The sequence below is a fragment of the Nannobrachium achirus genome (assembly GCF_963921795.1).
Source record: "Nannobrachium achirus genome assembly, chromosome: 9".
In the NCBI taxonomy this organism is placed as follows: Eukaryota; Metazoa; Chordata; class Actinopteri; order Myctophiformes; family Myctophidae; genus Nannobrachium; species Nannobrachium achirus.
In genome coordinates, this window is record NC_137818.1 from 22,838,075 (window position 1) to 22,862,926 (window position 24,852).

General features: G+C 42.8%; 2 protein-coding genes across 2 annotated transcripts in view; both read left to right on the forward strand.

Annotated features, from left to right (window-relative positions):
* The window catches only part of dnmt3bb.1 (DNA (cytosine-5-)-methyltransferase 3 beta, duplicate b.1), a 55,811-nt gene extending 37,558 nt beyond the window's left edge, over positions 1-18,253 (forward strand). The window contains exons 13-21 of the mRNA XM_080733019.1: positions 1,201-1,384; positions 5,167-5,251; positions 6,528-6,673; positions 10,344-10,434; positions 11,499-11,647; positions 13,786-13,871; positions 14,206-14,275; positions 15,623-15,741; positions 16,464-18,253. Of these exons, the coding sequence (XP_080589145.1) occupies positions 1,201-1,384; positions 5,167-5,251; positions 6,528-6,673; positions 10,344-10,434; positions 11,499-11,647; positions 13,786-13,871; positions 14,206-14,275; positions 15,623-15,741; positions 16,464-16,605 (1,072 nt within the window). The 3' untranslated portion in view covers positions 16,606-18,253. The remainder of the gene's footprint in view (positions 1-1,200; positions 1,385-5,166; positions 5,252-6,527; positions 6,674-10,343; positions 10,435-11,498; positions 11,648-13,785; positions 13,872-14,205; positions 14,276-15,622; positions 15,742-16,463) is intronic.
* Positions 18,254-21,761: 3,508 nt separating this feature from the next.
* LOC308290717 (uncharacterized protein) overlaps positions 21,762-24,852 on the forward strand; it is a gene marked incomplete at its 5' end in the record, with an annotated part of 28,903 nt that continues 25,812 nt past the window's right edge. The window contains 2 exons of the mRNA XM_080732627.1: positions 21,762-22,189; positions 22,398-22,872. Coding sequence (XP_080588753.1) covers positions 21,762-22,189; positions 22,398-22,872 — 903 coding nt within the window. The remainder of the gene's footprint in view (positions 22,190-22,397; positions 22,873-24,852) is intronic.

Consider the following 24,852-nt stretch of genomic DNA (forward strand, 5'->3'; position numbering starts at 1 on the left):
TGTCACGTCAGATGTTTGATGCGACCTTGTGCACTCTACTTGTCATTCTGACAGGAGGACTAGCGGGAACATTGAAAAGCAACTTCCCACTAGTCCTGTCTTAGCCTGGAATCAGACGACTCCTTCCATATAGAAGTACCAGACTCATATCATGTCCACACAGTGGTATAGTCTGGCTATGCGAGGATAGTCCTGATTCACATGAACAAATGGATTGTGGACATGCAATCTCGCTCCAAACCTTGAATAGGTAGACACTGCGGTAAAAACATTTAAAACAAGGTAGGTGCGCCGTCAGAAGCGCACATGCCTCGGGCACGCCAAAGCGAGGCGCTAGCCAAGCGAACGCCTGTAGCGTTATGATAGGCTTGGAATTGTGAAGCAGGCAATCCTGTCACATTAAAGTTCTGACACTTGGTCAGGTCAGGTGTTGCCCAACTCATCACCGTAATTGTGACCTAGGTGTGAGAATATGTTCGTCACCTATGTTTATCCACTCATCTATCACTTTCCCTGCATTATTCCATCTTTCTCACTCTTATGTGTGTCTTTAAACCAGGGATCTTCAATGTTTTCAGGCCAAGGACCCCTTAGTTGAGAGAGAGATGAAGCAGGGACCCCCACAACCTTGTCATAGATTCCATATTGTTTCATTGTTTGACAGCACAATCATCATTGTATTTTGGATTAATTTGTGTTTTCAGATATTTAACAACTTGAACTGTCAATACTTCTCCCCTTTACACCAAACCTCTTTGCCAAAAATAGGCGATCTACAAGCTCACAACGCCTTGGCGTTCTCAGAATCTGGTTAAGAATCTGTCTAAAAAGGAGATTTTTTTCTTTCTATCACACAAAGATTTGGAGGACCCCCTGTAGTAACTCTGAGGACCCCCTAGGGGTCCCGGACCCCCTGTTGAAGACCCTTGCTTTAAACCATTAAGACCAGGAACTCATCTTTGTCACGTAACCACTTTAACCATTCTTTTTTTTATATACATAGCGCAGCACAGAGTGTGCTGTGAGCGTAGATCTGCTGTTTTTGAAAAAAAAACTTGAAGCGAACAGAACAAAGCAAATCATTTTGAATTATTATGTGTGTGTGTGTGTGTGTGTGTGTGTGTGTGTGTGTGTGTGTGTGTGTGTGTGTGTGTGTGTGTGTGTGTGTGTGTGTGTGTGTGTGTGTGTGTGTGTGTGCAGATGTTTCTGTGTGGACTGTCTGGACATTCTGGTGGGTCCCGGGGCATCTAACAGTGCTCGTCACCTGGACCCGTGGCGCTGCTACATGTGTCAGCCTGTGCTCCAGTATGGAGTCCTCAAACGACGCCAAGACTGGAGTCTCAAGCTGCAGGAGTTCTTCGTCAACGACAATGGACAGGAGTTTGTAAGTCACACTGCAGGTTCATGTTTTGTTAAAGCTATACTGTGTAAGTTGCTCAACTAGTGGTCTGTAGCAGTATAGCAAACCGCGGTCGCGTCTGCTTTTTTCGTCCGCTTTTCGCTCAACAGTGTATTTTGGATTCATGTTAACGTGTGTTTTATTTAACCACTTGAACGGTCAACACTGCTCGTTTCCCCCTCCAAAGCTCTTTGCTGAAAAGTGGTTAATATAAGAAAGGGGGAAAAAATAAGTTCCTATTACACAAAGATTTGGAGTACCCCCTGTAGTAACTCTTGAGGACCCTCCAGGGGTCCTGCACCCCCTGTTGAAGACCCCTGTGTTAAGGGCTTTCTTCTTATTATAATCTTTTTGCGTGCATAGAGTTTGTGGTTTATTACTGGATTGTGATTTCACACTCCTAAACTATCAGGTTTCCCCTCAGGGTTTAGCCGTGCTAATGAAGTCATAAACAATCAGTCATAAAGCACGGTACTTTTTCCATTTCACATTTTCGAATTTGTTTTTTGGGAGAAAATGTTTGTGCGTCATTATGTAAGCTCACAGATTCAGTGAATTATCTTTTACAACCAAGAGCAGACCGTGTGGCGCAATGGTGCTTGTTGCATGTTCAAATTACACAAAACGTTCACCGGGAGTGTCCAAAGATTTATTTTTTCAGGTCAGCTGAGCGACAGCTGAGAGACAGACACTAGGACAGCTGGAAGACAGACAATATTGGGGAGACAAAGAGTAGGAACGCTGAGAGGTTGACAGGCAGGGCCGAGCCAAAGGTAGAGCGAACGGTGCGGTCGCACGGGGCCCCGCACCTGCAAGGGCCCCGCGCTAGGCTTGGTTAATTGATTTAGTTATGTTTTCATATTAAATCTTCACACAAACACCGCAATCTGCAGGACGGAGATTTGTCCGGCACAGCCCTGTTGACAGGGTTGGGGAGACAGACTGTAGGACAGCTGAGACGGAGACAGTGTTGTGGTTATGTTGCTTTTAACACATCGGATGCCCACGTGGTGTCTACAAGTCAATTTCTTTGATGTCGCTGGAGGCCCAGGACGCGTTTGACGTGTTGTACAGTAAACTATACTGTACTGTAGCTACTGCACTTGGCTACCGCGGTGATGAAACAAACTCCATTTCCCAACATGCAGCGCGCAATTACGTCACCCGGACGTGCTGTGTGTCTCGTTGACTTCCTGTTTAGCGGCTGCACAAAAATGCTGTTTTCTCCGGATTCTCTTCCTTTTTTCATTTTTTTCTCAAAACGGCAGCCTCTTCTACATGCCGTAACACAAACACTGTGGCTTAGAAATGATAAAAAACGGTCCTGACTGAAAGAAAAGATTTTCACGAAATAAACAGGACATACTCGGATTACATTTACTCGGATTACTTTTCTCGCCAGTACTCTCGCCGGTAGGTAAAATGACGCGTTGCCATGGGCACCAGCAAATTAAGACGTCAAAACCACGTGGGCGTCCGATGTGTTAAGCCAATCTGGCTAGCCATCGTCAAAGAAAAGTTCAGTCGCTCTTTTCACTTTTGCAGCAATGCAGAAGTCTGTAAACGAGAGACTACTTTTAAGCTGACACTGTTCATTTCAGTAAAGCTGCAATCCCAGGGTTTCCGGCAGCACTTTATAAGCCAGGCGATGCGCCCGGCATGAAATATTTACCAGCTGGTAAAATAGCAGATGTACAGGGTTAAAGTAGCTAAACTGGTTTTGCTACACAATGTTGGATAAATGTGAATATTGACAGCATAATGTAGTTGTATTCTCCTTTTTCACAACAACACATTCATATTTTGAGGGCAAAAATGATAACTGATTTAATCAAAAATCAAAATATGTTTTGATTTGTTTGTTATAAGCAACTTCTCTTTCTCTTATTTAACTTCACTTAATATTTTGAGGGCAAAAATGAGAATTAATAATACAAATTAATCAAAGAAATCATTTTAATTAAGCTAATTAATTAATTAATTAAGCAAAATGTTATGAGTCCCCCCTGGCCAAGGTTTTTTCCTGCAGGAAACCCTGAATCCGTAGGTTTTATGTCCTCTCCTGACAGAAATTATTATTGCAATGGTAACACCTGGGATTTGAACACTGGTCTCATGTGTGGGAGACCAAAGGTATGGCACTCATCTAGGAGGGCGTCCCCAAATTATTTTGGGGGGTCCCCAGATGATTAACTTAATGTGCAACCTTGCTTTCTCACTCTACAGTAAACAGACCAACATACAGTGTATAGAGGGTATCTGCACATTTTTATAGAGGGTATCTGCACATTTCCAAAGTGTCAATTTAAGGACTTTTTAATACCTCTAAAATGACAAATTAAACATTGGTCAAATTGTCAAATATTAGAGGCAGAAATTGTGAAAATAGCAGATCTACATGCTCACAACGCGAGGCGTTGTGAGCATGTAGATCGGCTATTTTCACAATAGAACCGTGTTGTACAAAATGTACTTCCTCAGCTCTTAGTGCTCGTCAGGGTGGGGGGTCCCCAGTTCAAATATGATTATTTTGGGGGTCACGGCCTGAAAAGGTTGAGAAGCACTGTCCTGGCCTACAGTATACTAGGGTCTACGTTTGTCAATGGAAGAGCAGAGAGATCACCCACTGTATTAACACACTCTACTTAGAGTTCATCTTGAAATAATTAAAACGAGGCAACTGAGAGGTGGGCATAGTCAATTCTTGTCATTATGCGTGCTTGTGTTTCAGTTCAAGACTTTGCTTTGCTGCTTTTATTACCCTCTGCTGGACAGATGTGTGGTGAGAAAGACAGAAAGACAAACAGACAGCCTCATTACTTCGTTTTGCACTCACGTTTTGGCTGACTCAAATAATAAATCGACATGCTGTAAACAGGACTGTTCACATTAATCTTACATTAGAATATTGAAATGTGGGTGAGAGACTGCCTAAAACTCTCCCTCCAAAAGATAAAATAGAACATGCTTGGATTGTGTCCACAAAATAAAATGCAAAAAGCTAAGTTGCCCATCAATTAAAGTGAAATGAATTCCTAAAAAATGTATGTGGATGAAAGAATACACTCTTGTGAGAGTTGCCTCATCGCGGTTCATGGTCATTACCAGTTTACCAGTTTATGAGTCTGAATCTTCATAACAATATTCCCTCTCTCATCTATTCTCGTGCCATTTAACCACTTTCAACCTGGCATCACTATTTTTGGCATGTGAAGATTTTCAAACATTTTCCAATCTTTTTGAAAATATCACATCTACAAACTTGTAGCTTGTAGATCAGCTTGTTCTTTTAATAGCCAAATAATAAAATGGGTCTTAAGTGGATAATAACGCAGAGAATAAACATAATTTTATGCTTTTGGTACAAGTGTCACTCGACTCGACACAGCACAGCAAAAGTGATTTAAAAAAAGGTCTCAGAAGACCTCAGACTGTCACATAATATGATTGGTTGGAATAACAACTTTTTTTTCCATTTTCCTTTGCGTTGCTGTGGTATCCTGTACTCTTTCCAAGCCTAGAACCATCTCCTCCTTCTCCTCTGTCCTTGGTCTGAGCAAAAGTATTTTTTTTGTCAACATAATGAAAACAGCTGCTGAGTTTGAATACCATGGTAGAGGGGGCATCAAGTATGACGGCTTTGCGTGATATGTCAAGTAACTTTGCAAAGCATTAATTGAGTGAGCTTAATCCATATACAGTAGATTTTTAGTGGAGCAGTTCACGAATAGTTAATTAACCATAATGTATTTGTCCCTCTGTCTCAGGAGAAACCAAAGATCTACCCAGCAGTCCCTGCAGAACAGAGACGACCAATCAGAGTCCTCTCCCTCTTCGATGGCATTGCCACAGGTGAGTCAACCTGCTGCACTTTTAAGTATTAAAGTTCTTAATACTTAACAGTAGCAGTCCTTGACCTTAACCATGAACTCTCCATGTGCTGCTGCAGATCACAAGATTTCAGCTTGTGTGTACAGTGCGTGTATCTATAGATGCTTTCACGCTCACATTTTCAACACAGGGTGACTCTGGGGTAAGCACTTGTGCCGTTTCACATGATATTTTCTACGGGTGGTGACTTCTACCCTGCATGAGACCATGGTTGACCTGGGGTGAAAGAAATTGTCCTGTGGGAGGAATGACAACAACAGGGTTGACTTCAAATTGATAAATGAACACTGAAGATTATACTGTGTAGAATGTTACCATACCATAGCACTCACAAATACACCAATCCTCTCTCTGGCTACATTGCTAATAATTATATTAATGCTAGCTGGCTAGATAAAAATGTCAAGAGCGATTTGGATTTTGGCTTTGGTTGATTAACAGATGGGAAAGAGAAAATGTACATGTTAGAAGGAGTGAGACTGAATAAGGTGTTCTTGCAATTGTCTGCTGCATTATGGGTGGCTATGAGCAGGCAGTAGCTGGGTGGCTATGAGCAGGCAGTAGCTCAGCAAGAATTAAGGGGTCATGCTCAAGTTCCCTCAGCCCTATGTTCCCTCAATGTTAAACCACTATACCTAACTCTAACCCTAACCCAAACCCTAACCATAACCTCAGTGAGGGAACATAGGGCTGAGGGAGCTTGAGCATGACCCTGAATTAAGTTGTTATATACTTTAACTTTAAAGTTTAAAGTGAAGTTGTTATATACTGAATGTAACAGTTGGGCTCCTAATCCCCAGTGTTATTTGAATGTAGTCTCCCCCCTGGCCTTTGTTCTTCTAAGGCTGTTGTAATGTCTGTCTATCTGTCTGTAACTCTGGAGTGGAGTAGTGAACTGAAGCACCATACAGTATCACTTTGTGTCCATCTATTAGGTTTTTGATTCTAAATTCTAAACGCTCTGTCTTCAACCTGGGCCGAAAATATGAATTGTGAAAGCAACATTGCCGACCCCGGGTTGAGAATAAGCCCTGGGGCAAGTTATTAAATCTGATGTGAAAGGAAGCTGAACTTGAACTGGGGTGAATCCCCCCGGGTGAGTGTGAAAATACCTTAAATCCAGTATTCCGTGTGTGTGTGTGTGTGTGTGTGTGTGTGTGTGTGTGTGTGTGTGTGTGTGTGTGTGTGTGTGTGTGTGTGTGTGTGTGTGTGTGTGCGCGTGCGTGTGTGTTTTCAGGCTACCTGGTTTTAAGGGACCTGGGTTTTAAGGTGGACCAGTATGTGGCGTCGGAGGTGTGCGAGGACTCCATCTCAGTGGGTGTGGTGAGACACGAAGGAAAGATCCAGTACGTCCATGATGTCAGGAACATCACCAAGAAAAACGTAAGGGTTGAGGAATGATGGAACCTCTAACAACAGTTTATTTTGGGGGAAATGACATCAAGTCAGATTGCCTTACCAAAGGCGTCATCTCAAACTAGGCCAGTCAAGACTTCTGTGTGTGTGTGTGTGTGTGTGTGTGTGTGTGTGTGTGTGTGTGTGTGTGTGTGTGTGTGTGTGTGTGTGTGTGTGTGTGTGTGTGTGTGTGTGTGTGTGTGTGCGTGCGCGCGCGCGTGTGTTTGTGTGTGCGTGTGTTTGTGTGTGCGTGCGTCTTATGTCTTTTTTCTCATGCCCTGCCTCCCCCAGGCTTTTACCGTTTTAAAGAATGTCACTTTGGTGGGGTAAAGTGTGAAAAAGTCAACGTTCTCCCACGGTCCAAATAATGAATAAATAAATGTTCACCTGTTGTTGGTACATTTACAGTAAGGCTGGGCGATATTAGGAAAACCTTAGATATTCGATAACGTTGTTGAATACCTCGATATCGATATTACTCATGATATTAGTAAAAACAATTGCATTATATCGTTCTTTATGTTTTTCTGCTTTAGGTCCAATGCCTGTCTAATACAGATAATGAATAGCATATCCATGCATGCACATTGCACAGTACACATAGAATAAAGAAATGAAATGCCTTATTTCCATTTTCAAACAATGGTTTTATTGAAATAACCACACCTGGTTACAGATGGACTGCTTTTTTGCATGTGCTATGTGCATGCATAGTGTGTCTGTTAATTAATTTCCCGCCGTCTTCATCGATACTGCATGTATACCTTGCATGTTGATACCTCGATATCGAGATATTTTTTTCGATATATTTCCCAACATTAATTTACAGTATTCTATTCCACATACTGTAGCAGAGTGAGTGGCCCCATTTCAGCATTCAAAACATTCGAATGAACTACATATGACATGGAAGACCAGAGAACAGATATTAATCATATTGACATGCGTGACATGTATGACATGCGTATGTGCGTGTGTGCATGCGTGTGTGTGTGTGTTGGGGGTGGGGGGGGGGGGGGGGTTATCATACAGTCCTGTCATCAACACTCAACACACACACACTTCAATATGATTAATAGTGAGTGATGTGATTTGTTCTCCTTTAAAGCAGATGTCATGTAGCATAAATCCGATGCCCACCCCGAATACCTCAGCTGGATGTAAAGGTCAAGGGATTCATGACATCACAGAGATCTGTCCTCTCCTCTCTTTTCACGACAAAACACATTCATCATCAGTCGTAAAGTCAACATAGGAGGCTTACTGCTTTTCCGGCAGCTTTCTTTCATCTCTCCTCCGTCTGTGGACACCATTCATCAGAATGCACGGCTTCACCGAAACATCATTCTGTTTGTCTTGTACCCCCCTACACACATAAACACACACCTTTCTCTTTCTCTCTCCCCTTTTTGATGTCTCTTTTTTTCCTCTGTTCTCTTTGTCTTGTGTTCTTGTCTACCCCCCATCACTTCTCTCTCTCTCTCTCTCTCTCTCTCTCTCTCTCTCTCTCTCTCTCTCTCTCTCTCTCTCTATCTCTTATCCATCAGTAGACTGTTTAACAGACAGCGCAGGTGCCTGTGTGTCTGAGGGAGTGCAGGCAGTGCAAACATTTACCTATGTGACACACACACACACACGCGCGTGCAACACACACACACACACACACACACACACACACACACACACACACACACACACACACACACACACACACACACACACACACACACACACACACACACACACACACTCTCTCTCTCTCTCTCTCTCTCTCTCTCTCTCTCTCTCTCTCTCTCTCTCTCTTTTGCTGGGTCTCTGTCACAAGCAAAGACCACCTGCTCACATTATATTAGTGACAAAACCAGTCTTTGGGCTTTGGTTTGTTTACTTACTTTGGTTTAAATCAGGCGTGTGACATTTTTGGCCCCCTTATCTGGGCCGCGAGATGATTTTGGGAAAAAGAATAACATTTTCATGACCATTTATTTTCATGACCCGTTGCATGGCGAATCATTGGTGTGGTTTGGGCTTAAGCCCTAGTCTTGCCGTTTTTGAAGGAGTCCAATAACTTCTCTTTTTGCTTACATCTTGAATAATGACAACGCCATCAAGAAGGAATCAAAACAACTATGGTGTTCATGTGTGGAGGGGCGTCTCTCTCTCTCTCTCTCTCTCTCTCTCTCTCTCTCTCTCTCTCTCTCTATGTCCCTCTCTCTGTCCGTCTGTCTGTCTCTCCGTGTCTCACTCTCTCTCTCTTTCTCTGTGTGTCTTTCACTTTGACTCACACATACAGTACTGTACATTTTAGCTATTAGGCGTTCTTCTTGCTTGTTTAGACAATGTGTTATTGCAACATTCACACAATACACACATACCACTACAGTTTGATCACAGCCCATACATGCACACATACACACACACACACACACACACACACTACAGTGGCATATAGTTAGCTATATTGCACATGACACACACTCACACAATGCTTATGGTCATGTTATATTATGTTCATACTACAGTTTATACTGTAACTTACACATTATTCTCACTCTCTCGCACACATTCACTCACACGCACGCACACACACACATGAACGCACGCACACACGCGCGAACGTACGCACACACAGCTAGAGGCCAGCTGCAGAGATGTGGTAATGGCTGCAGGACAAAGCACAGCTTCAGTAAATCCTTCAGGAACTCCATTCACTCATTAGTCACACACACACGCACGCACGCACGCACGCACGCACACACGCACGCACGCACGCACACACACACACACACACACACACACACACACACACACACACACACACACACACACACACATTTTTCAGCTGTTATGCAAGAGGCTTAGTGTATCCCCCCTCTCTTTCTCTGTCTGTTCTGCCTTCTCTTTCATTCATCTTTCTCTCTGGTCATTGTACTCAATATAGTCACATGGTCTCAATAGGTCTTTTATATGTTGGAGAGGAAAGGGGGGACACGAAGGAGGAAGGAGGAAAAAGAGGTGAAAGGCTCTTGACTGTGTGTGTGTGTGTGTGTGTGTGTGTGTGTGTGTGTGTGTGTGTGTGTGTGTGTGTGTGTGTGTGTGTGTGTGTGTGCACGCGAGCGCATGCTTGCATGTGTGTGTGTGTTCACACGCGTGCATCCAAGTGTGTGTAGTTGAATTTAGGGCCATGACCCTTACTACTGAAATGAATTGTCTACTGCTGTAGAAACACTCCTGTGTGGAGTTGATGGATCAATAAATTAGTGACCTGATCAAGAAGCCATCAGCCTGCTCAAACTTGGTCAGTGCTGTATCCCCTCACATGAAGCAGTCAAAATCACCATCATGCACCATCTTTCTCATGTGAGACTGCTTCTCACATGAAGGACACAAAATCAACAGAGAAATTGAAACTTGGAGCTGTCTGTGGCAATATTCAATTAACCAATATCCCAAATTTACAGAAATCGTCAAGTATTGTCTTTGCACTTCCTTTTACCATTTCGATGGACCAGTCAGAGTGCGCCAGATGGGTGTTATTTTTGACACACGAATCACGGACCTTGTTCCTGGCTTTCCCCTGTGAGAAAGCCTAGGAACAATTAGTGTGGCACAGTCATTGGCTCAGTCTGACCAGTGGGTGGTGTTGTTGTCTCCACAGATTGAAGAGTGGGGTCCATTCGACCTGGTGATTGGTGGGAGCCCCTGCAACGACCTGTCGATCGTCAACCCTGCCAGGAAGGGCCTCTATGGTAGGACGGGGACTAATCTGTAAAAGTTGGTTCGCGGCTGGTTCGCAAGAACGAACCAAAGTTCCAAGAAAGATGCCATCCCATATGTGGGAGAAATAACCCGAACTGGTTCTTTGCCGGTGGAAAAGGCCCCTTAGAGAACCACACACAGATACACAGTACATCGTTCACATGCACTTGTACTCTACATTAGAGTCTAATCCTTACCTTGCACTCCGAGCCTCTTTTTAACCCGTTCTCCCCCTGTGCTCCCAATTGGTTTTGGTTTGGTTAATCTTTTCATGTGCAATGCATGAGCAAACAACGCTGATGCCTGGCAAACCCGCACCCTGCAGGTACATGCATGCACACACACGCACATGTGCGCACACACGCATGCATACGCGCGCACGCACACACATTCTCTCTCAATGTTTACTTGATATGCACTTTTAATTATATAAATATTTGATACATTTTGTATTTTTTATTCATAATCTTTTGTGAATTATGGTCGCTCTTAATCCAGGGCGATTTACAATAAGCAATACATCAATCAGTACATCAACATCAATACATCAAATGGAAAGAAATAGTAGGCTAATCTAAGAATGGTATGCAGTCATTTTACTTTCACATACTTCTACAACACGTATGTAGTGCGGCGGTGGGGTTGTTGAGTGATCCTCTTTAACGCCTAATGTTGACAGGTATGGCCTAATAACCCCTTTGTCTCCCTCTTCTCTTTTGAGTCCTCTCTTTTTTTCATAATCTTTTGTGAGTTATGGTACAATTTACAATTTAAGCATTTAGCAGACACTCTTAATCCAGAGCGATTTACAATAAGCAATACATCAATCAGTACATCAACATCAATACATCAAATGGAAATAAATAGTAGGCTAATCTAAGAATGGTATGCAGTCATTTTACTTTCACATACTTCTACACCATGTATTGTATGTAGTGCGAGGGTGGGTTGTTGAGTGACTCTCTTTTTGACGCCTAATGTTGACAGGTATGGCCTTATAACCCCTCTGTCTCCCTCTTCTTCTCTTTTTATTCCTATTTGGTAATCTTTCCAGAAGGTACAGGTCGGCTGTTCTTTGAGTTCTACCGCCTGCTGAGTGAGGCCAGGCCTAAAGAAGGAGAGGAGAGACCTTTCTTCTGGATGTTCGAGAATGTGGTCGCCATGGGAGTCAACGACAAGAGAGACATCTCTCGCTTCCTGGAGGTTTGTTAAAAAACACTTCAACACTACACTAGCATCCTTCTTCTGGGGTGTAGGCCTACATTTGGCAATCTGCTCTTGTAGATCACCTATTTTTGCAGGAGATATTTTGTGCACCTCCTTGGGAATCTGGTCAGCTAAGTATAGGGTGTAGATCGATGGCCCATGTTTGGGTTACGGACCAATTTGTATGGGCCATGAGAAAAAAAAGCTAACATCTAACAATAGAATTTCATAATGAAAAAGATAAATCAAAGAAATTACATAAATGTTTTTTCCCCCCCGTTCTTTTTAAGAAATAGTGAAAATAGCAGATGTAAATTCTCACAATGCATCACTTTGTTAGCACGTCTATTTTCACTAGTTTGGGTCCCAGGCAGACATCAAATTTCTCTTTTGGGTCTCTAGTTAAAAGGTTTGGGAACCAGCATGGTTAATGCTTATTCAGGCTGAACCCACTGGTGTGTTTAAGACCATGCCCTGTCTCCCACTCTGATTTATAATTAGATAATTGTTGCAACCGTCAGGTCGCAGTTACTATCAAAACCTCCTACAGATTTTGCCCTAAAAGCACGCAAAGAGGTACACCGTTTCTCTAAAGTCATGTCATCAACATGGATCTGTCCCATTTCCCATATTCCCTCCTGATTCGCTACGATTGCCTTCTAAAGTTTGTGTATGCGACCTACCGGTTGCTTATCTCCCGATTAGGGAGTCTTACTGGTTATTATTATTATGATATGATACAATATTATATTTAGTATAAATGCATGGGACTGCCTTTTAAAGACTCTTGGTAAGTACTTGGTAAATGTTTGGCTTTTTTATAGTAACTTTATCCAAAGTGCTTTATAATGTGCGTTACATTAACGCACAAATGCACACACAGACGATGGAGGAAACCATACAGGCTACCAACATCATTGGGAGCAGTTAGGGTTTCAGTGTATTGCTCAAGGACATTTGGCCAGGAGGAGTGGGAACCAGGAACCTTCGCAGTTCCCAGACAGCTGCTCTACCTCCTAAGCTACTGACACCCCATTGCTTGCACACAGCGAAAATTTGGCCATGTCATATTCCCATTGTAAACGCATTCCCCTCCAATTATGCAGTAGCAGTTGTACCCATTATTATAGTACTCGGAGGCCAGTCTTTGGCGTCAGTATGACTACTGTTGGAGAGCAGTTGGCTGTCAGTGTGTAGTGTACATGGCTGTCAGTTGTAGTGAGGTGTCGCTTACCGACCATTGGTGACCAAGCAAGCTCAATCGGCTGTCGGACGTCGGACGGGGTGGCAGAGAGGAGGTTAGATCTCTCTGGTTGGCTGTTTGCCCTGTTGTTGGACATTATCGTTAGTTTTTTTCCCCTCTCATCCGCTTCTGATACAGGAACAGCAAGCTTAGATAAGCCAGAGCCAATGCCTGTCCGTCACACATTTAAACTAGAAGATACCATTCAAAACTCAGAATGTCCATCTGGGGCGACCAACACCAGAGTAGTGCAGAGTCTCTTTGCTTTGTTTTTTGTCAATGCTGCTTCAGCATCTGGTTCTCTTAAGGTTGCACACTACTGCCACCTCCTGGCACAGAGAGTTATTTCCTCTTATTTCCTCTGATGCAGGTGCACTACAAGCGCCATCAGTTGATGGTTTGTGCGATGTCAAGAGAGCAAGCTTTCATCCCCTTTAATCTGACGTTGGACCTGTCTGATCTCACAATGCCAGTCTGTAGTTGTCTGTAGTAGTCAGGACAACAAGCTTTTGTGTGTAGTCTGCTAAAACTACGGTAGTCAAATTGACATAGTAATCTTTTTGGTTAACATAGCAGTTTCTGTTAACAGAAATAATGAGCCTTCCCTTTATTTTTAATAGCTCTTATATAATTGTCTCATGTATACTATCGTTGTAGCACTGCCATGATGCAGCCAAAAGTTCACACATTGACAGAAATACTAGTCTTCAATTACGTGAATCAGCTTGAAGAGCAATAAATATTCATGCTACGATTTGGACATTTAATCTGGAATGGATCACGTTTAGGTTGGTAGCCAAAGAGTTTGTAATTACATACATAATAGACAGGGCAACACATGGTTATGTACAATATGTCTCTCATTTGTAACGTGTCATGTTCATTGATCCAGTGTAATCCAGTGATGATCGACGCCATTGAGGTATCTGCAGCCCATCGAGCACGCTACTTCTGGGGGAACCTGCCTGGCATGAACAGGTACACAACAGCTTCTATAATAACGGGTCTCTACATGAGTACCGTCAACAGATTTACAAACCTTTCCTCCACCCACCTAGTCTGTTAAAATCTAATGGGCTGGTTGCCATGATACTCGCTGAGCAGCGCGCATGGATGCTACCTGGAGGTTGGCCTAGTGACCTCATCTGGCCTTAACTCTGGCGCTACCCTTAGGCAGAAATGTCCACTTGCACGCACACACAGTATCTCAAAATATAATGGCCCAGATTGCCATGATGTTTCCACCCATAATTTGTATGAAACAATAAAAACTACATGTATTACATGCTATATTTATACTTGTCTGTTCCAGGCCTCTGTGTGCATCAGGGATGGACAAGCTGGAGCTACAAGACTGTCTGGACCATGGCAGAGTTGCCAAAGTAAGTACCAGCCTGAAAGAGGCATTGAAGTGTATTGAAGTGCCACTCCACCCAAAATAATGTTTCGTTTATTTTTTATCTTTTTTTTTTTCAAGGTTCAATGTGCTTTTAAACTCCTTTATGGGTGTTTTTGGGTGAAAGAATCTCGCTCTTTCGACGAGTCATTCTTTCGACTATGATCGGCGGCAGGTTAGCTACTCACCCGTGTCACGGCTACTGAGGTTAGGGTTTGGGTTAGGTTTAGGCATAGAGGTTAACATTCACCCGCGTCGGCAGGTTAGCTTTTCACCAGGTTAACATTCACCCGTGTCGAAAGAATGAACCGTCGAACAGATGCTATGTCGCAATATCGATACGCTCCCCAACAGTTACCGTTTAACCGTTAAAAAATGACAGATAAAAAAATGTAATAAAAATCAACCCACGTGTCACACCAAAAGCCCCAGACACCAATGTCTATGCAACATCAACCATGCAACTATACGCACTGCGGTCACACATTTCTGTGTAAACCCTGTACACCAATGTCTGTGTAACATCCATGCATGCATGCAACTGCGAGTCTGCGACATGCTGACCTCATCAGGAAACAAATCCTCTGGATTTTACAAAACAGACCCCCGTCACCCGTCGAATTGAATCCCGTTTAAGAAGAGCTCAAAACACAACTTTATAATTACTGCATACTGCATGTTACATGAGTAACAACTGCATGTTGATGAGTGGAACGTTAAATCAGACGTCTTGGTTACAGAGTAGGCTTTGTCAAAATAACACAAAGCTCACAAAGTCGCAATGATCGCTTCAGCACAGACAAAACCCGGGTGAGAGAGAAGAAAATGAATGAAATGGACACCACGTTTCTTAGCCGATGTTTCAACCATTTCAAAAGTCATACGATTCATTGGAAGTTATTGCTCTACACAACAAACTCAGAGGAGCGGGGGGAAAGAGTCGATCTATTTGAAGCAACGTGCGAGCCTCTCAATGCTGTAACAGCAGCATTGAAAGGCAGCCGTGTCACATTATTGACATGATTAATTCAATCCTACTGTTTCTTTGCAAAAAAAAAAATTGTATTCTTGTTCCTCCTAGTTGTACTGTTTTTAATGTGTAAATATGGCATTTTATTATGGGGAAAAACTGGTGTTTTTTATTTATTTATTTTATCTGTAAAATAGTGCATTTTGAACACATAATGTAACCGGTAACCGGTTACGAAGATTTCTCCATTTGGCCATCCCTAGACCAAACATTTCTGACCAAGTTTGGACATGTGAACTTGACTTTATATCTCTCTCTGTCTGTATGTCACTATGTCTGTCTGTCTCTGTGTCTGTGGTGTAGTTTGGGAAGGTGCGTACCATCACCACTCGCTCCAACTCCATCAAACAGGGGAAGGACCAGCACTTCCCTGTCATGATGAACGGGAAGGAGGACATACTCTGGTGTACTGAACTGGAGAGGTGAGGAGGACACACAAAGCACAGACTTTAAGGAGTAGTTCACCCCCAAAACAAAATTCTATTGATTACTCATGCCATGGAGAGTAGAGTTCAATAATATTTTTTGGTTTTTGTCACATTCCTAAGACAAAAATTTGATTTGAGTAAATTTACCCCCATTCATTCCGGATGGGGACCCTTTTCGAAACGGGTCCTCATCCGGAACGAATGGGGGTAAATTTATTGTTATCACATTTTTGTCTTAGGAATGAGACAAAAAACTAAAAATATTATTGAACTCAAGTCTCCATGGCGTGAGTAATCAATAGAACAAAAGTCATTTTGGGGGTGAACTACTCCTTTAAGGCCTTAAGTTATTCTTGCAGTGACCACGTAGACATGAGCGTCGGCTTGGGTCATGTGACATCTGACCTTATGTGCATAGACGTAGGCTAACTGCAAATGGCAAAAGTACTTGTTTTGGTAGGTGCACTACAATAGAAGCTTTATTTGTGCACTCCTTTGAATTAATTATTGTACCAGTATAGTCCATGCTACCATTGGTGGAATGCAATAAAACATGGTTATCTGTGGTGGAGGGAGGGTCCTGCATTCTTCTGCAGTTATTGGAGAAAATAAATGATATGTAGATCTAGGGGAGGGGCATGAATAAACAAAATTGTGAGTCACTCCCTAGTCATAAATAATAGGCATGATATGGATTGTTTCCCTTCCTCCTGTAGGATCTTTGGCTTCCCGGTCCACTACACAGACGTGTCCAACATGGGTCGTGGGGCCAGACAGAAGCTGCTGGGTCGGTCCTGGAGTGTCCCTGTTATCAGGCACCTGTTTGCACCGCTCAAAGACTACTATGCCTGTGAATAGACAGCACCGAGCAGCAGCATAGTAGAAGTCAGGCATACGGCTGTACTGAGTATGCTTGACTCCCTTAGTTTTCCATTTGCTACTGTAGTTGTCTGACAGAGAGGGAAAAGGGCCCAAAGCTTGTCAAACTGAAGAAAAGTGTTTGTTGTTTGTTCTAAAGCCTTTTTGAACCAAAGTGAAAGCTATATTTAGATGGTTTCATATTCATATAATTTTGGTTTTGTAAACACAAATTATTTTCCTTTTTTTTTTACTTATCTTTTGATGTTTTATTTTCATGCTGAGATATTTTTCACACAAAAAAGAAAAGCATTTTATCAAAGACTTTATAAAGAAGTTTTGTATATCAGATACAAATTTTGACACTTTTAGTTCTATTTTCATAATGCCAGAGTGACATGTCCCTTTCCCAAATGACTACATACTGTACAAATACTTGAAACCAGTCAATGCAAGAAATATTCTAAGAACTAGATTTAAGTCTTTCTCAGACATTCCAGGCAACTGAGCTAAAGTGTGATCATGTTTATCCTACTATAGATGTGTTTTTAGAATAGTATTTTTTTATCAGACATAAATATGTGTATTTTTGTATACTGTACAAAGGAGACACTACTGTTCCCTGTCATTGAACACAGTGGAGCACCCTGCATTAAACAAGAATCCAGTCTTGTTAGTCTTGGTTACCACAGTGAGTTTTATTATCATTATGTTTTAAATTCACACATTATTTCCAAATAATTCCATGGGAGACACAGGTTGACACAAAACATTTGTTGTGACTACTTTGACTACTTTTAATTTGTTTCATAACTGGAAGAGTTGCATTCTATTGGCAGTCACCAAAACTAAGTGGGCATTATTACCTCAAACAATGGGGCACCTCTGTAGTATTTCCTTGTTCTGTGAAAATATTTCTGTAGCTTTTTACTCTTTTATGCCTTTTGTATAGGCTATATTTTTTATCACTGGAACAGTTTTATACTTGTGTACTGTATTGGTAGAAATGTTTACAATTGTTTTAGCTCTCATTTCACCAAGATTAGTTCTTGGTGGTTTGTTGTTTTTTATTGCAAAGTGCACAACTGTTTATAATGCAGCAAAAGACATTTGTTATTATTATCCTAAAAACATTTGAGAGAACAAAGTCTTTGGACAAATCCGTTTTGTTGTGCTGAACTACAGTATACAATCTGGACACTTTCACAGAGTCATCTCTAGAGGAATGTGAATTCTGAGTCTAGCATCACTATAAGGAAGAGATTTAAGTCTGATTCTAAATTGTTTATTTTTGTGTGCTTGTTGTAGCTGTGTGGCCTCTCAGATGTTTTATGTTGACATCATGTGCGTAGATTCTAACACGATGCAAGAGCTGCTGGCATGACATTTTGTAACTTCCTAGAGTGAATATTGTAATCAGTAGGTTTTTGTACACTGTGCTGACTGTGCTGTTCTTAGTAGATGTGGAACTTACTGAGTATGCATACTATGTAGGCTATTGTGCTATTCATGTTTAGTATGCGTTTTCACTTTTTTCATTTTTGCTTCCTACATTTTATCAGTATCACATTTTTTTCCTTTGTCATTTTTATAAGGTGCAACAGTTATTCCTTAAGAACAGAATATGTTTTTGTAGTTATTGTGAATCGTTTGGTAGAAGAAAAGAAAACTGTTTGAATGTTTGTGTACTAGCTAGCCTGTTGTATATAATTTTTACTCAATAAAAAAGCTTGGCTGATAAATACATCTGTTATTTGTTTTAAATGTGCTAGTTTAAAAAAAATAAGATTCAGGATTTAAAAGGTAATCAAGTACAGTAAAATGCAATTGCCCTAAAGATCTCGGTGTAATATGTCATATAGAAAGTGGTCAAAATTCTGAGAAAGGAAAGACGGGTATTCGAAGAGTTGATTCAGATTAAGATTCTGATTATTTGTATGTGTAGCCAGGATACTATGTAAGAGAGACTGGGGCTTAACATCAGGGGCAATAGTCTTACATTCATTATTTTAAACCCACCCGAAAAATACACCTTTTAGAAGCCTATTTTAGAACACTTATTTTATTAAAATTTTGTCAACTTCATTTTCCTTTAATAAAGTTGTTTTGTTTTGTAAAGCATCTTGAGTTCCTAGAAGAGAGCGTTTTAAGTTTGTTGTATGATGATAGCTATAATAACTGAATAAAAGCATGCCTTTGTCACACCACCTCCTATTAAACTTTACTTTTTATTTTTACTCTTCCACATGAAATATTAAGACTATTTATGCAAAGACATTTTGATTATGATCATGAGATATCTTCGTAGGCCATGCCATGTTTTGTGGTCAGGATGGCCCAGTGGTCTAAGGCACTTTCCTGGCATTGGGACTTCTAGTCTCTGAATGGAGTAGCCTGATTTCAGACTCAGCGCTAGAGCTTGAGTCTGACATTGTAAGAGATTTCAAAGGGGAGGGGATTTGAAATTTGAAATTCCCAATCACAAGAGATCTGGTGGGAGGGTTGTGTTTGACTTGTGTGTACACAAAAACATTCCCCCCTCCCCCTCCATGACAGGCATCAAACAGATTGTTGTCTTTGATGTTTCATTGATTAGAGAGATCACTAACGAGCTATTGACACTTGTATGGCTCAATCAATTACCGCAGTTCACAACCCCTTAGAAGTTCAAAAGGAGCAATTAAGAGCTCTGGCTGAGTTCCCCCTCCTTCCACTGTTTCTGTTGATTTTCTGTTTCTGCTGATTTGCTCTCTCGTTAGACCCACCCCCTCCTACGAATTGCATTGATTTCATTGGTTTGGTACAGAAGAAACCAAAGAAACTTCAGCGTCATATGACAACACCAGACCAAGAGAACCAGTCCGCTCAGAGAGTGGGTGGGTCTATGGGCTGGAGCCAGGCAATGAATGGAGGTGTGGGTTATTATCACAGTCCCTGCAGAACATGTTACAGTTCCACCAACATTTCTTTGGACTTTGGACTCGTTTACTTTGTTATTCTATTTCAGGTCATGAAGTTATCGTGACAGCATTGATTGATTGATTGAAGACTTTATTAGAAGTTTGCATAGGAAAAGGTACAGTTTCGTGACATTACAGTTCACTGGTACACGGTCAACTAAAAGGATAAACACCTCAAGAAAGCTTTTGGGATTGTTTCAATTGGGGTCCTTTTTTAACTTGTATAACATTAAATGGTAAAGCAGTAGGCCTACTATGCAGAAAATAAACACAATGCAAAATAAATGGTATTTATAATGGAACGGTCAGAGGGCAACTGGGGCGGGGAGGGTCCGCAGCCCAAACCGCTTCCTCCGAGAGGAGGGAACCCTTCATAAAGCTACAGATCGGCTCATGGAAAAATACCTCCAGGGGAGCCCGAGAGGGGGAGGATGAGCACTCCAATCTGACGGATCCAAGGATACCGACCAACAAATGACGGACAAACGATTACGACCGCAGTATGCAGATGTGGGAAAATCTGCAAAAACAGCCGTGGCCACATATACCACATCTGATGAGACACAGGAGCCGGGCCGGGAAAAACCCTCAGAGCCCAGAGCCTCCGTGTCGCATTACCTGTTCCCCCAATTCTGCCCCGGGCGAAGGTTCGAATCAAGCTGACAGTTTGGGAGCAGTTTGACGTGGACGTCGATAAGGTGCTTGAAGCATCTGTAAAGGGAGATGTGGATCGAAGGCTGCAGGCAATGCCGACCATCATCATTACTCTACAGGGCTTGACATTAACGTTCTGAGGCACTTGTCTCCTGGACAAGTACATTTCCCATTCACTTGTCTGGGCAAAGAAGTCACTTGTCCGGATACAAAATTTACATTTCATTGTAATTTTTTCTTCTTAAATTCATGCATAAGGAGTCAGACATTGAAATAGAATAAATGACAAAAGCACTGCAAACGACCCCCCTTGCTCACTCCACCCTCCACTCCATAGTCTCACCAGTCCATAGTCTGCATACAGCACAGAGCTGCTAGGAGCGTCACAGAAAAAGTGAAACCAAGAGCCACTTGTCCAACAGACAAGAACATTTTTAATGGGCTCATCCTGAAGGATTTAATACTTGTCCCAGACAACAGGACAAGCCTTAAGGTCAACCCCTGCTCTGGCCCTGGAGAGGTTTGGTGCAGAGGACAAGAGACCAGCTCGGACACCCTATGCCATGAACCGAAGGGCTGTGGAGATACACAAAATCTGACAGGAATTGAAGTCCCTCAAGAAGCAGCACAAGGAAGCCAGTGAGGATCAGTGGGCCAGAGCCCGACTGTGTCCGCTATATGTGTTACTTAAAAAAATGTTTGAAACATGGATTTACTTTTACTTTCGCACTTTAAGTACGAAAGTCTGATAATAAAACGTATGGTCCTGAGCAAAAAGCCTCTAATTTTAATACTATGTGTAGAACTCAACTATTGTTAGTAAGTTCAACGGGTGTGTGGTGGGGGGATGGGGATCTGTCGGAAGTGTGCTTCATTCATAGACAACCCCTTTGGCTTCACCAAACAGCTGCTGGTGCAGAAAATGGATGGGAACCTTGGGCTGCTCCAAGGAGGAAATAGACCTGCATCTCCACAACACCTACAGTGACCCTTGCAGACAGGAAGATCTGGGCCAGTGCAATATCCTTGTAGAACCACCACCTCCTACCAAGGATTTTGACACGAGGGAGCCACTAAAGAGGTCCAGGAGGTTGTGAAGAAGGCAAGAGCTAGCTCAGCCCCTGGACCAAGTGTTGTCCCGTAGAAGGTCTACAAGAACTGTCCATTGCTACTCAAGTGACTCTGGAAGATGCTTAGGGTCGTATGTAGGAGAAGGAAGGTGGCTCAGCTGTGGAGATTCGCTGAAGGTGTCTGGATCCCTAAAGAGAAGGATTGCAAGAAGAACGACCAGTTCAGCATAATCTCAGTGCTGAGCGTGGAAGGAAAGATCTTCTTCAACATAGTAGCAAGGCAGCTGGCAACTACATATAAACGTCAGTGCAAAAGGGAGGGATCTCAGGAGTGCTGGGGTGTCTGGAACACTCTGGAGTGGTGACACAGCTCATCCGGGAAGCCAGAGAGAACAAGGGAGACCTCACTGTGCTGTGGTTAGACCTAGCCAATGCATATGGCTCCATCCCACACAAATTGATCTAGACCACCATGACCAAACATCATGTGCCACACCACGTTGCAGATCTGATCCTGGATTATTACAACCAGTTCAGGATAAGAGTCACAGCGGGAGAAGTAACATCAGAGTGGCACAAGTTGGAGGTGGGGATAATCACAGGCTGCACCATCTCTGTGACCTTGTTCGCACTGGCAATGAACATGATTGTGAAGTCTGCGGAACCAGAGTGCCAGGGCCCCCGGACCCAATCAGGGACGCGCCATCCCCCAATCAGGGCTTTCATGGATGACCTGACAGTCACCACAGAGTCCATGCCAGGATGCAGGTGGATCCTCCAAGGGCTGGAAAGACTCAACCGCTGGGCTCGAATGGGATTCAAACCAGGCTTAATCCAGATCTCTAGAGGTATAGAAGGGCAAGGTAATGACACGGACAGGTTCCGTTTCAACATCGAAGGGTCAGTGATACCATCAGTCTCAGAGAAGACTGTGAAGAGCTTGACAGAAGCCTCAAAGACTCATCTGTCGAGGCAACCTGCCAGGAACTGGGCAGCTGGCTTAGAGCATCTGGCCTCCTGGGCAAGTTCAAAGTGTGGATATACCAGCATGGTATATTGCCAAGGATACTCTGACCGTTACTTGTGTACGAGGTCCCCATCTCCACAGTGGAGACCCTGGAGAGGAAGGTCTAAGTTCAATCTATGGAAACACCAAAAAGCTCTGGTTGCCCCTGAAGTCTTTGGAAGAGGAGTTCAAGGTGACACGGACAAGAGAGGCGCTGATGTACAGAGACTCGAACAACCCAAAGGTGGTGAAGCCGAATGCAGAAGCCATCAGCAAAGGTATCAGCAGCTGTAGCCGAGTGTGCAACGCCACCTCCACAATCACTTTTGTCAAAGCAGGAGTTCAGCCAAAGGCAGGTCATAAGAAGGCACCAGCAGGGATCCTGGCAACTGCCCAGGACTGGCAGCTCTCTGTAGACCTCATTGTCCACTCCACCCTGAGGCCATGCAGAAGCACAAAGAACATCATAATCATGGAGCTGACAGTGCCATGGGAGGACCGCTTGGGGGAGGCCCATGAAAGGAAGAGGACCAAATACGAACACCTGGTCATCGACTGTCGTGCACAAGGCTGGAAGGCAAGGTGTATGCCCATCGAAGTTGGCAGAAGCGGATTTGTGGGGCACTCACTCCACAAAGCCCTATTATATGTAGGCCTACCCTGGCCATCAGGAACAGCACCGAAGCAGCTGAAAAAGCCTCGAGATGGCTCTGGATTCGGAGAGGAGAACCTGATGTTTTCAAGAACTGCTGCTGCATTTTCTGAAAGAAGCCAAACCAAAATAAGTTTTGCACTTATGTAGGCCTACCTGTAGACTACAGAAGATGTAACAATAAAGCACAACTTTGTTATGATTTATTCTGTGTAGCTTACTAGGCCTACCCACATTTTTTAATTAAATAAAAGTAGACATAAATTATAACGCTCGTAGAGGACTATGCTTCTATTTTGTAAATTATAACGAGCGTTATAATATATGGCCACAATAATACTGCAATATAAAATACTCAGTATAGGCCTACAAGTAAAAGTCTGGAATAAAAATGTTACATAAAAGTAAAAGTATCAATAGGCTACTAGTACTGCAATGTAGAAATACTCTGTTATGTAGTTTACTTGAGGAGATTGGCAGGGGTTGGCTCTTCTAATCTAGCGTAGCCTACGTTGCTTCGAACAGCAAACGAAATATTTATCTGAATGCCGATGGGCGTTCGCTTCGTTCGTTTAAGCACGTTTATTTTGTTATGTGATGTGCAGGCTATCAAGAAATGTGAATGACTTGTCACATTCAACTGAATCTAAACCATGGTGTTGTGTGTTAACGTAACGCATTGTTCAAGCTGCTGGCCGCCATTTTAGTGCGGTAGGTTAAACTGCGTTTAGGCCTACCGCAGGGAAATGGACGGACCCCATCCCCCCGGGCCCACCGCACCCTTTGAGCTTACTAACAATAGTTGAGTTCGAAATTTGTATTAACATTGGAGCGCTGTTGCTGTTCGCTCAGGACTATGGGTTCCCAGATTGCTGTTTTATTATCAGACGGGACACGTATAGCGGACCGGTCACAGTCGGACTCTGACTGACCGTTGTAGGCTAGTCTGTCATTTTGGTTATAGGCCTATATTGACAATGACAAATGTCGTAGATTGTGTAGATCTGCTATTTTCGCCGAGCAACACCACAGTACGACTAAGTATAAATGAAGCATTCTTTGGCCAACGGCTGCTTGGCCTGTTTTACCGCTACTACACCACGTAAATTAGTGACATAACGTTGTTCAGTTAAAAAAATGATTGATTACAGGTCTGCATGGGCGACGTCTTTTTTCTTTTCTTTTAGTTTTTTTGTCGCCGTTTCCCGAAATTTCGCAATGAGAACATTTAACAACATGGAGGACGCCCGGGCCTGGAGGTGTCATGTTACAACGGCGCACGGAGACCGCCCACCGACGGCCACTGTCAGCACGCGACAGAAACCAAAACCCATTGGCTGACGTCTCGCGGGTCTACAGCTCTGGCCCTTCCCATCGCGTTCATTTTAAATGCCCTGAAAAAGAAGAATGGAGGAGGTAAGACCAGTGGCTCATTTTTGCGAGTGATCTTTTAAATGATTTCGACAATGCACGCGTGTAATGGTCAGACCAATACGGATAGATAGTCGTTATAACAAATACATACATGCGTGTTGTTGCGTAGTTGATACGTTGTCGCCAATTGCGCGTATGCGCTTGTGCCAGAACGGCGTAATAACAATGTAGCTAACAATAATAAGCAAGCTGTGCATTGTTTGTATCTGCCTCTACTGTAGAGGGCGCGTGTGAGCGAACCGTGTTCTGTCATTGTTTTGGGGTTAGCGAAACGTTGCGTGCGTTTGCTAACATTGGTTGTTCTCATTGGTTTAACATAGGCCCGGTCGATGAAGTGATTGTTGTGAACATCTGTTAGCGATGCTATGGCAAACGTATTGCTTTAATGTCAGTGGTGTAAAGTAACTAAGTACATTTACTTAAGTACTGTGCTCAAGTACAGTTTGAGGTACTTTTACTTTACTGGAGTAT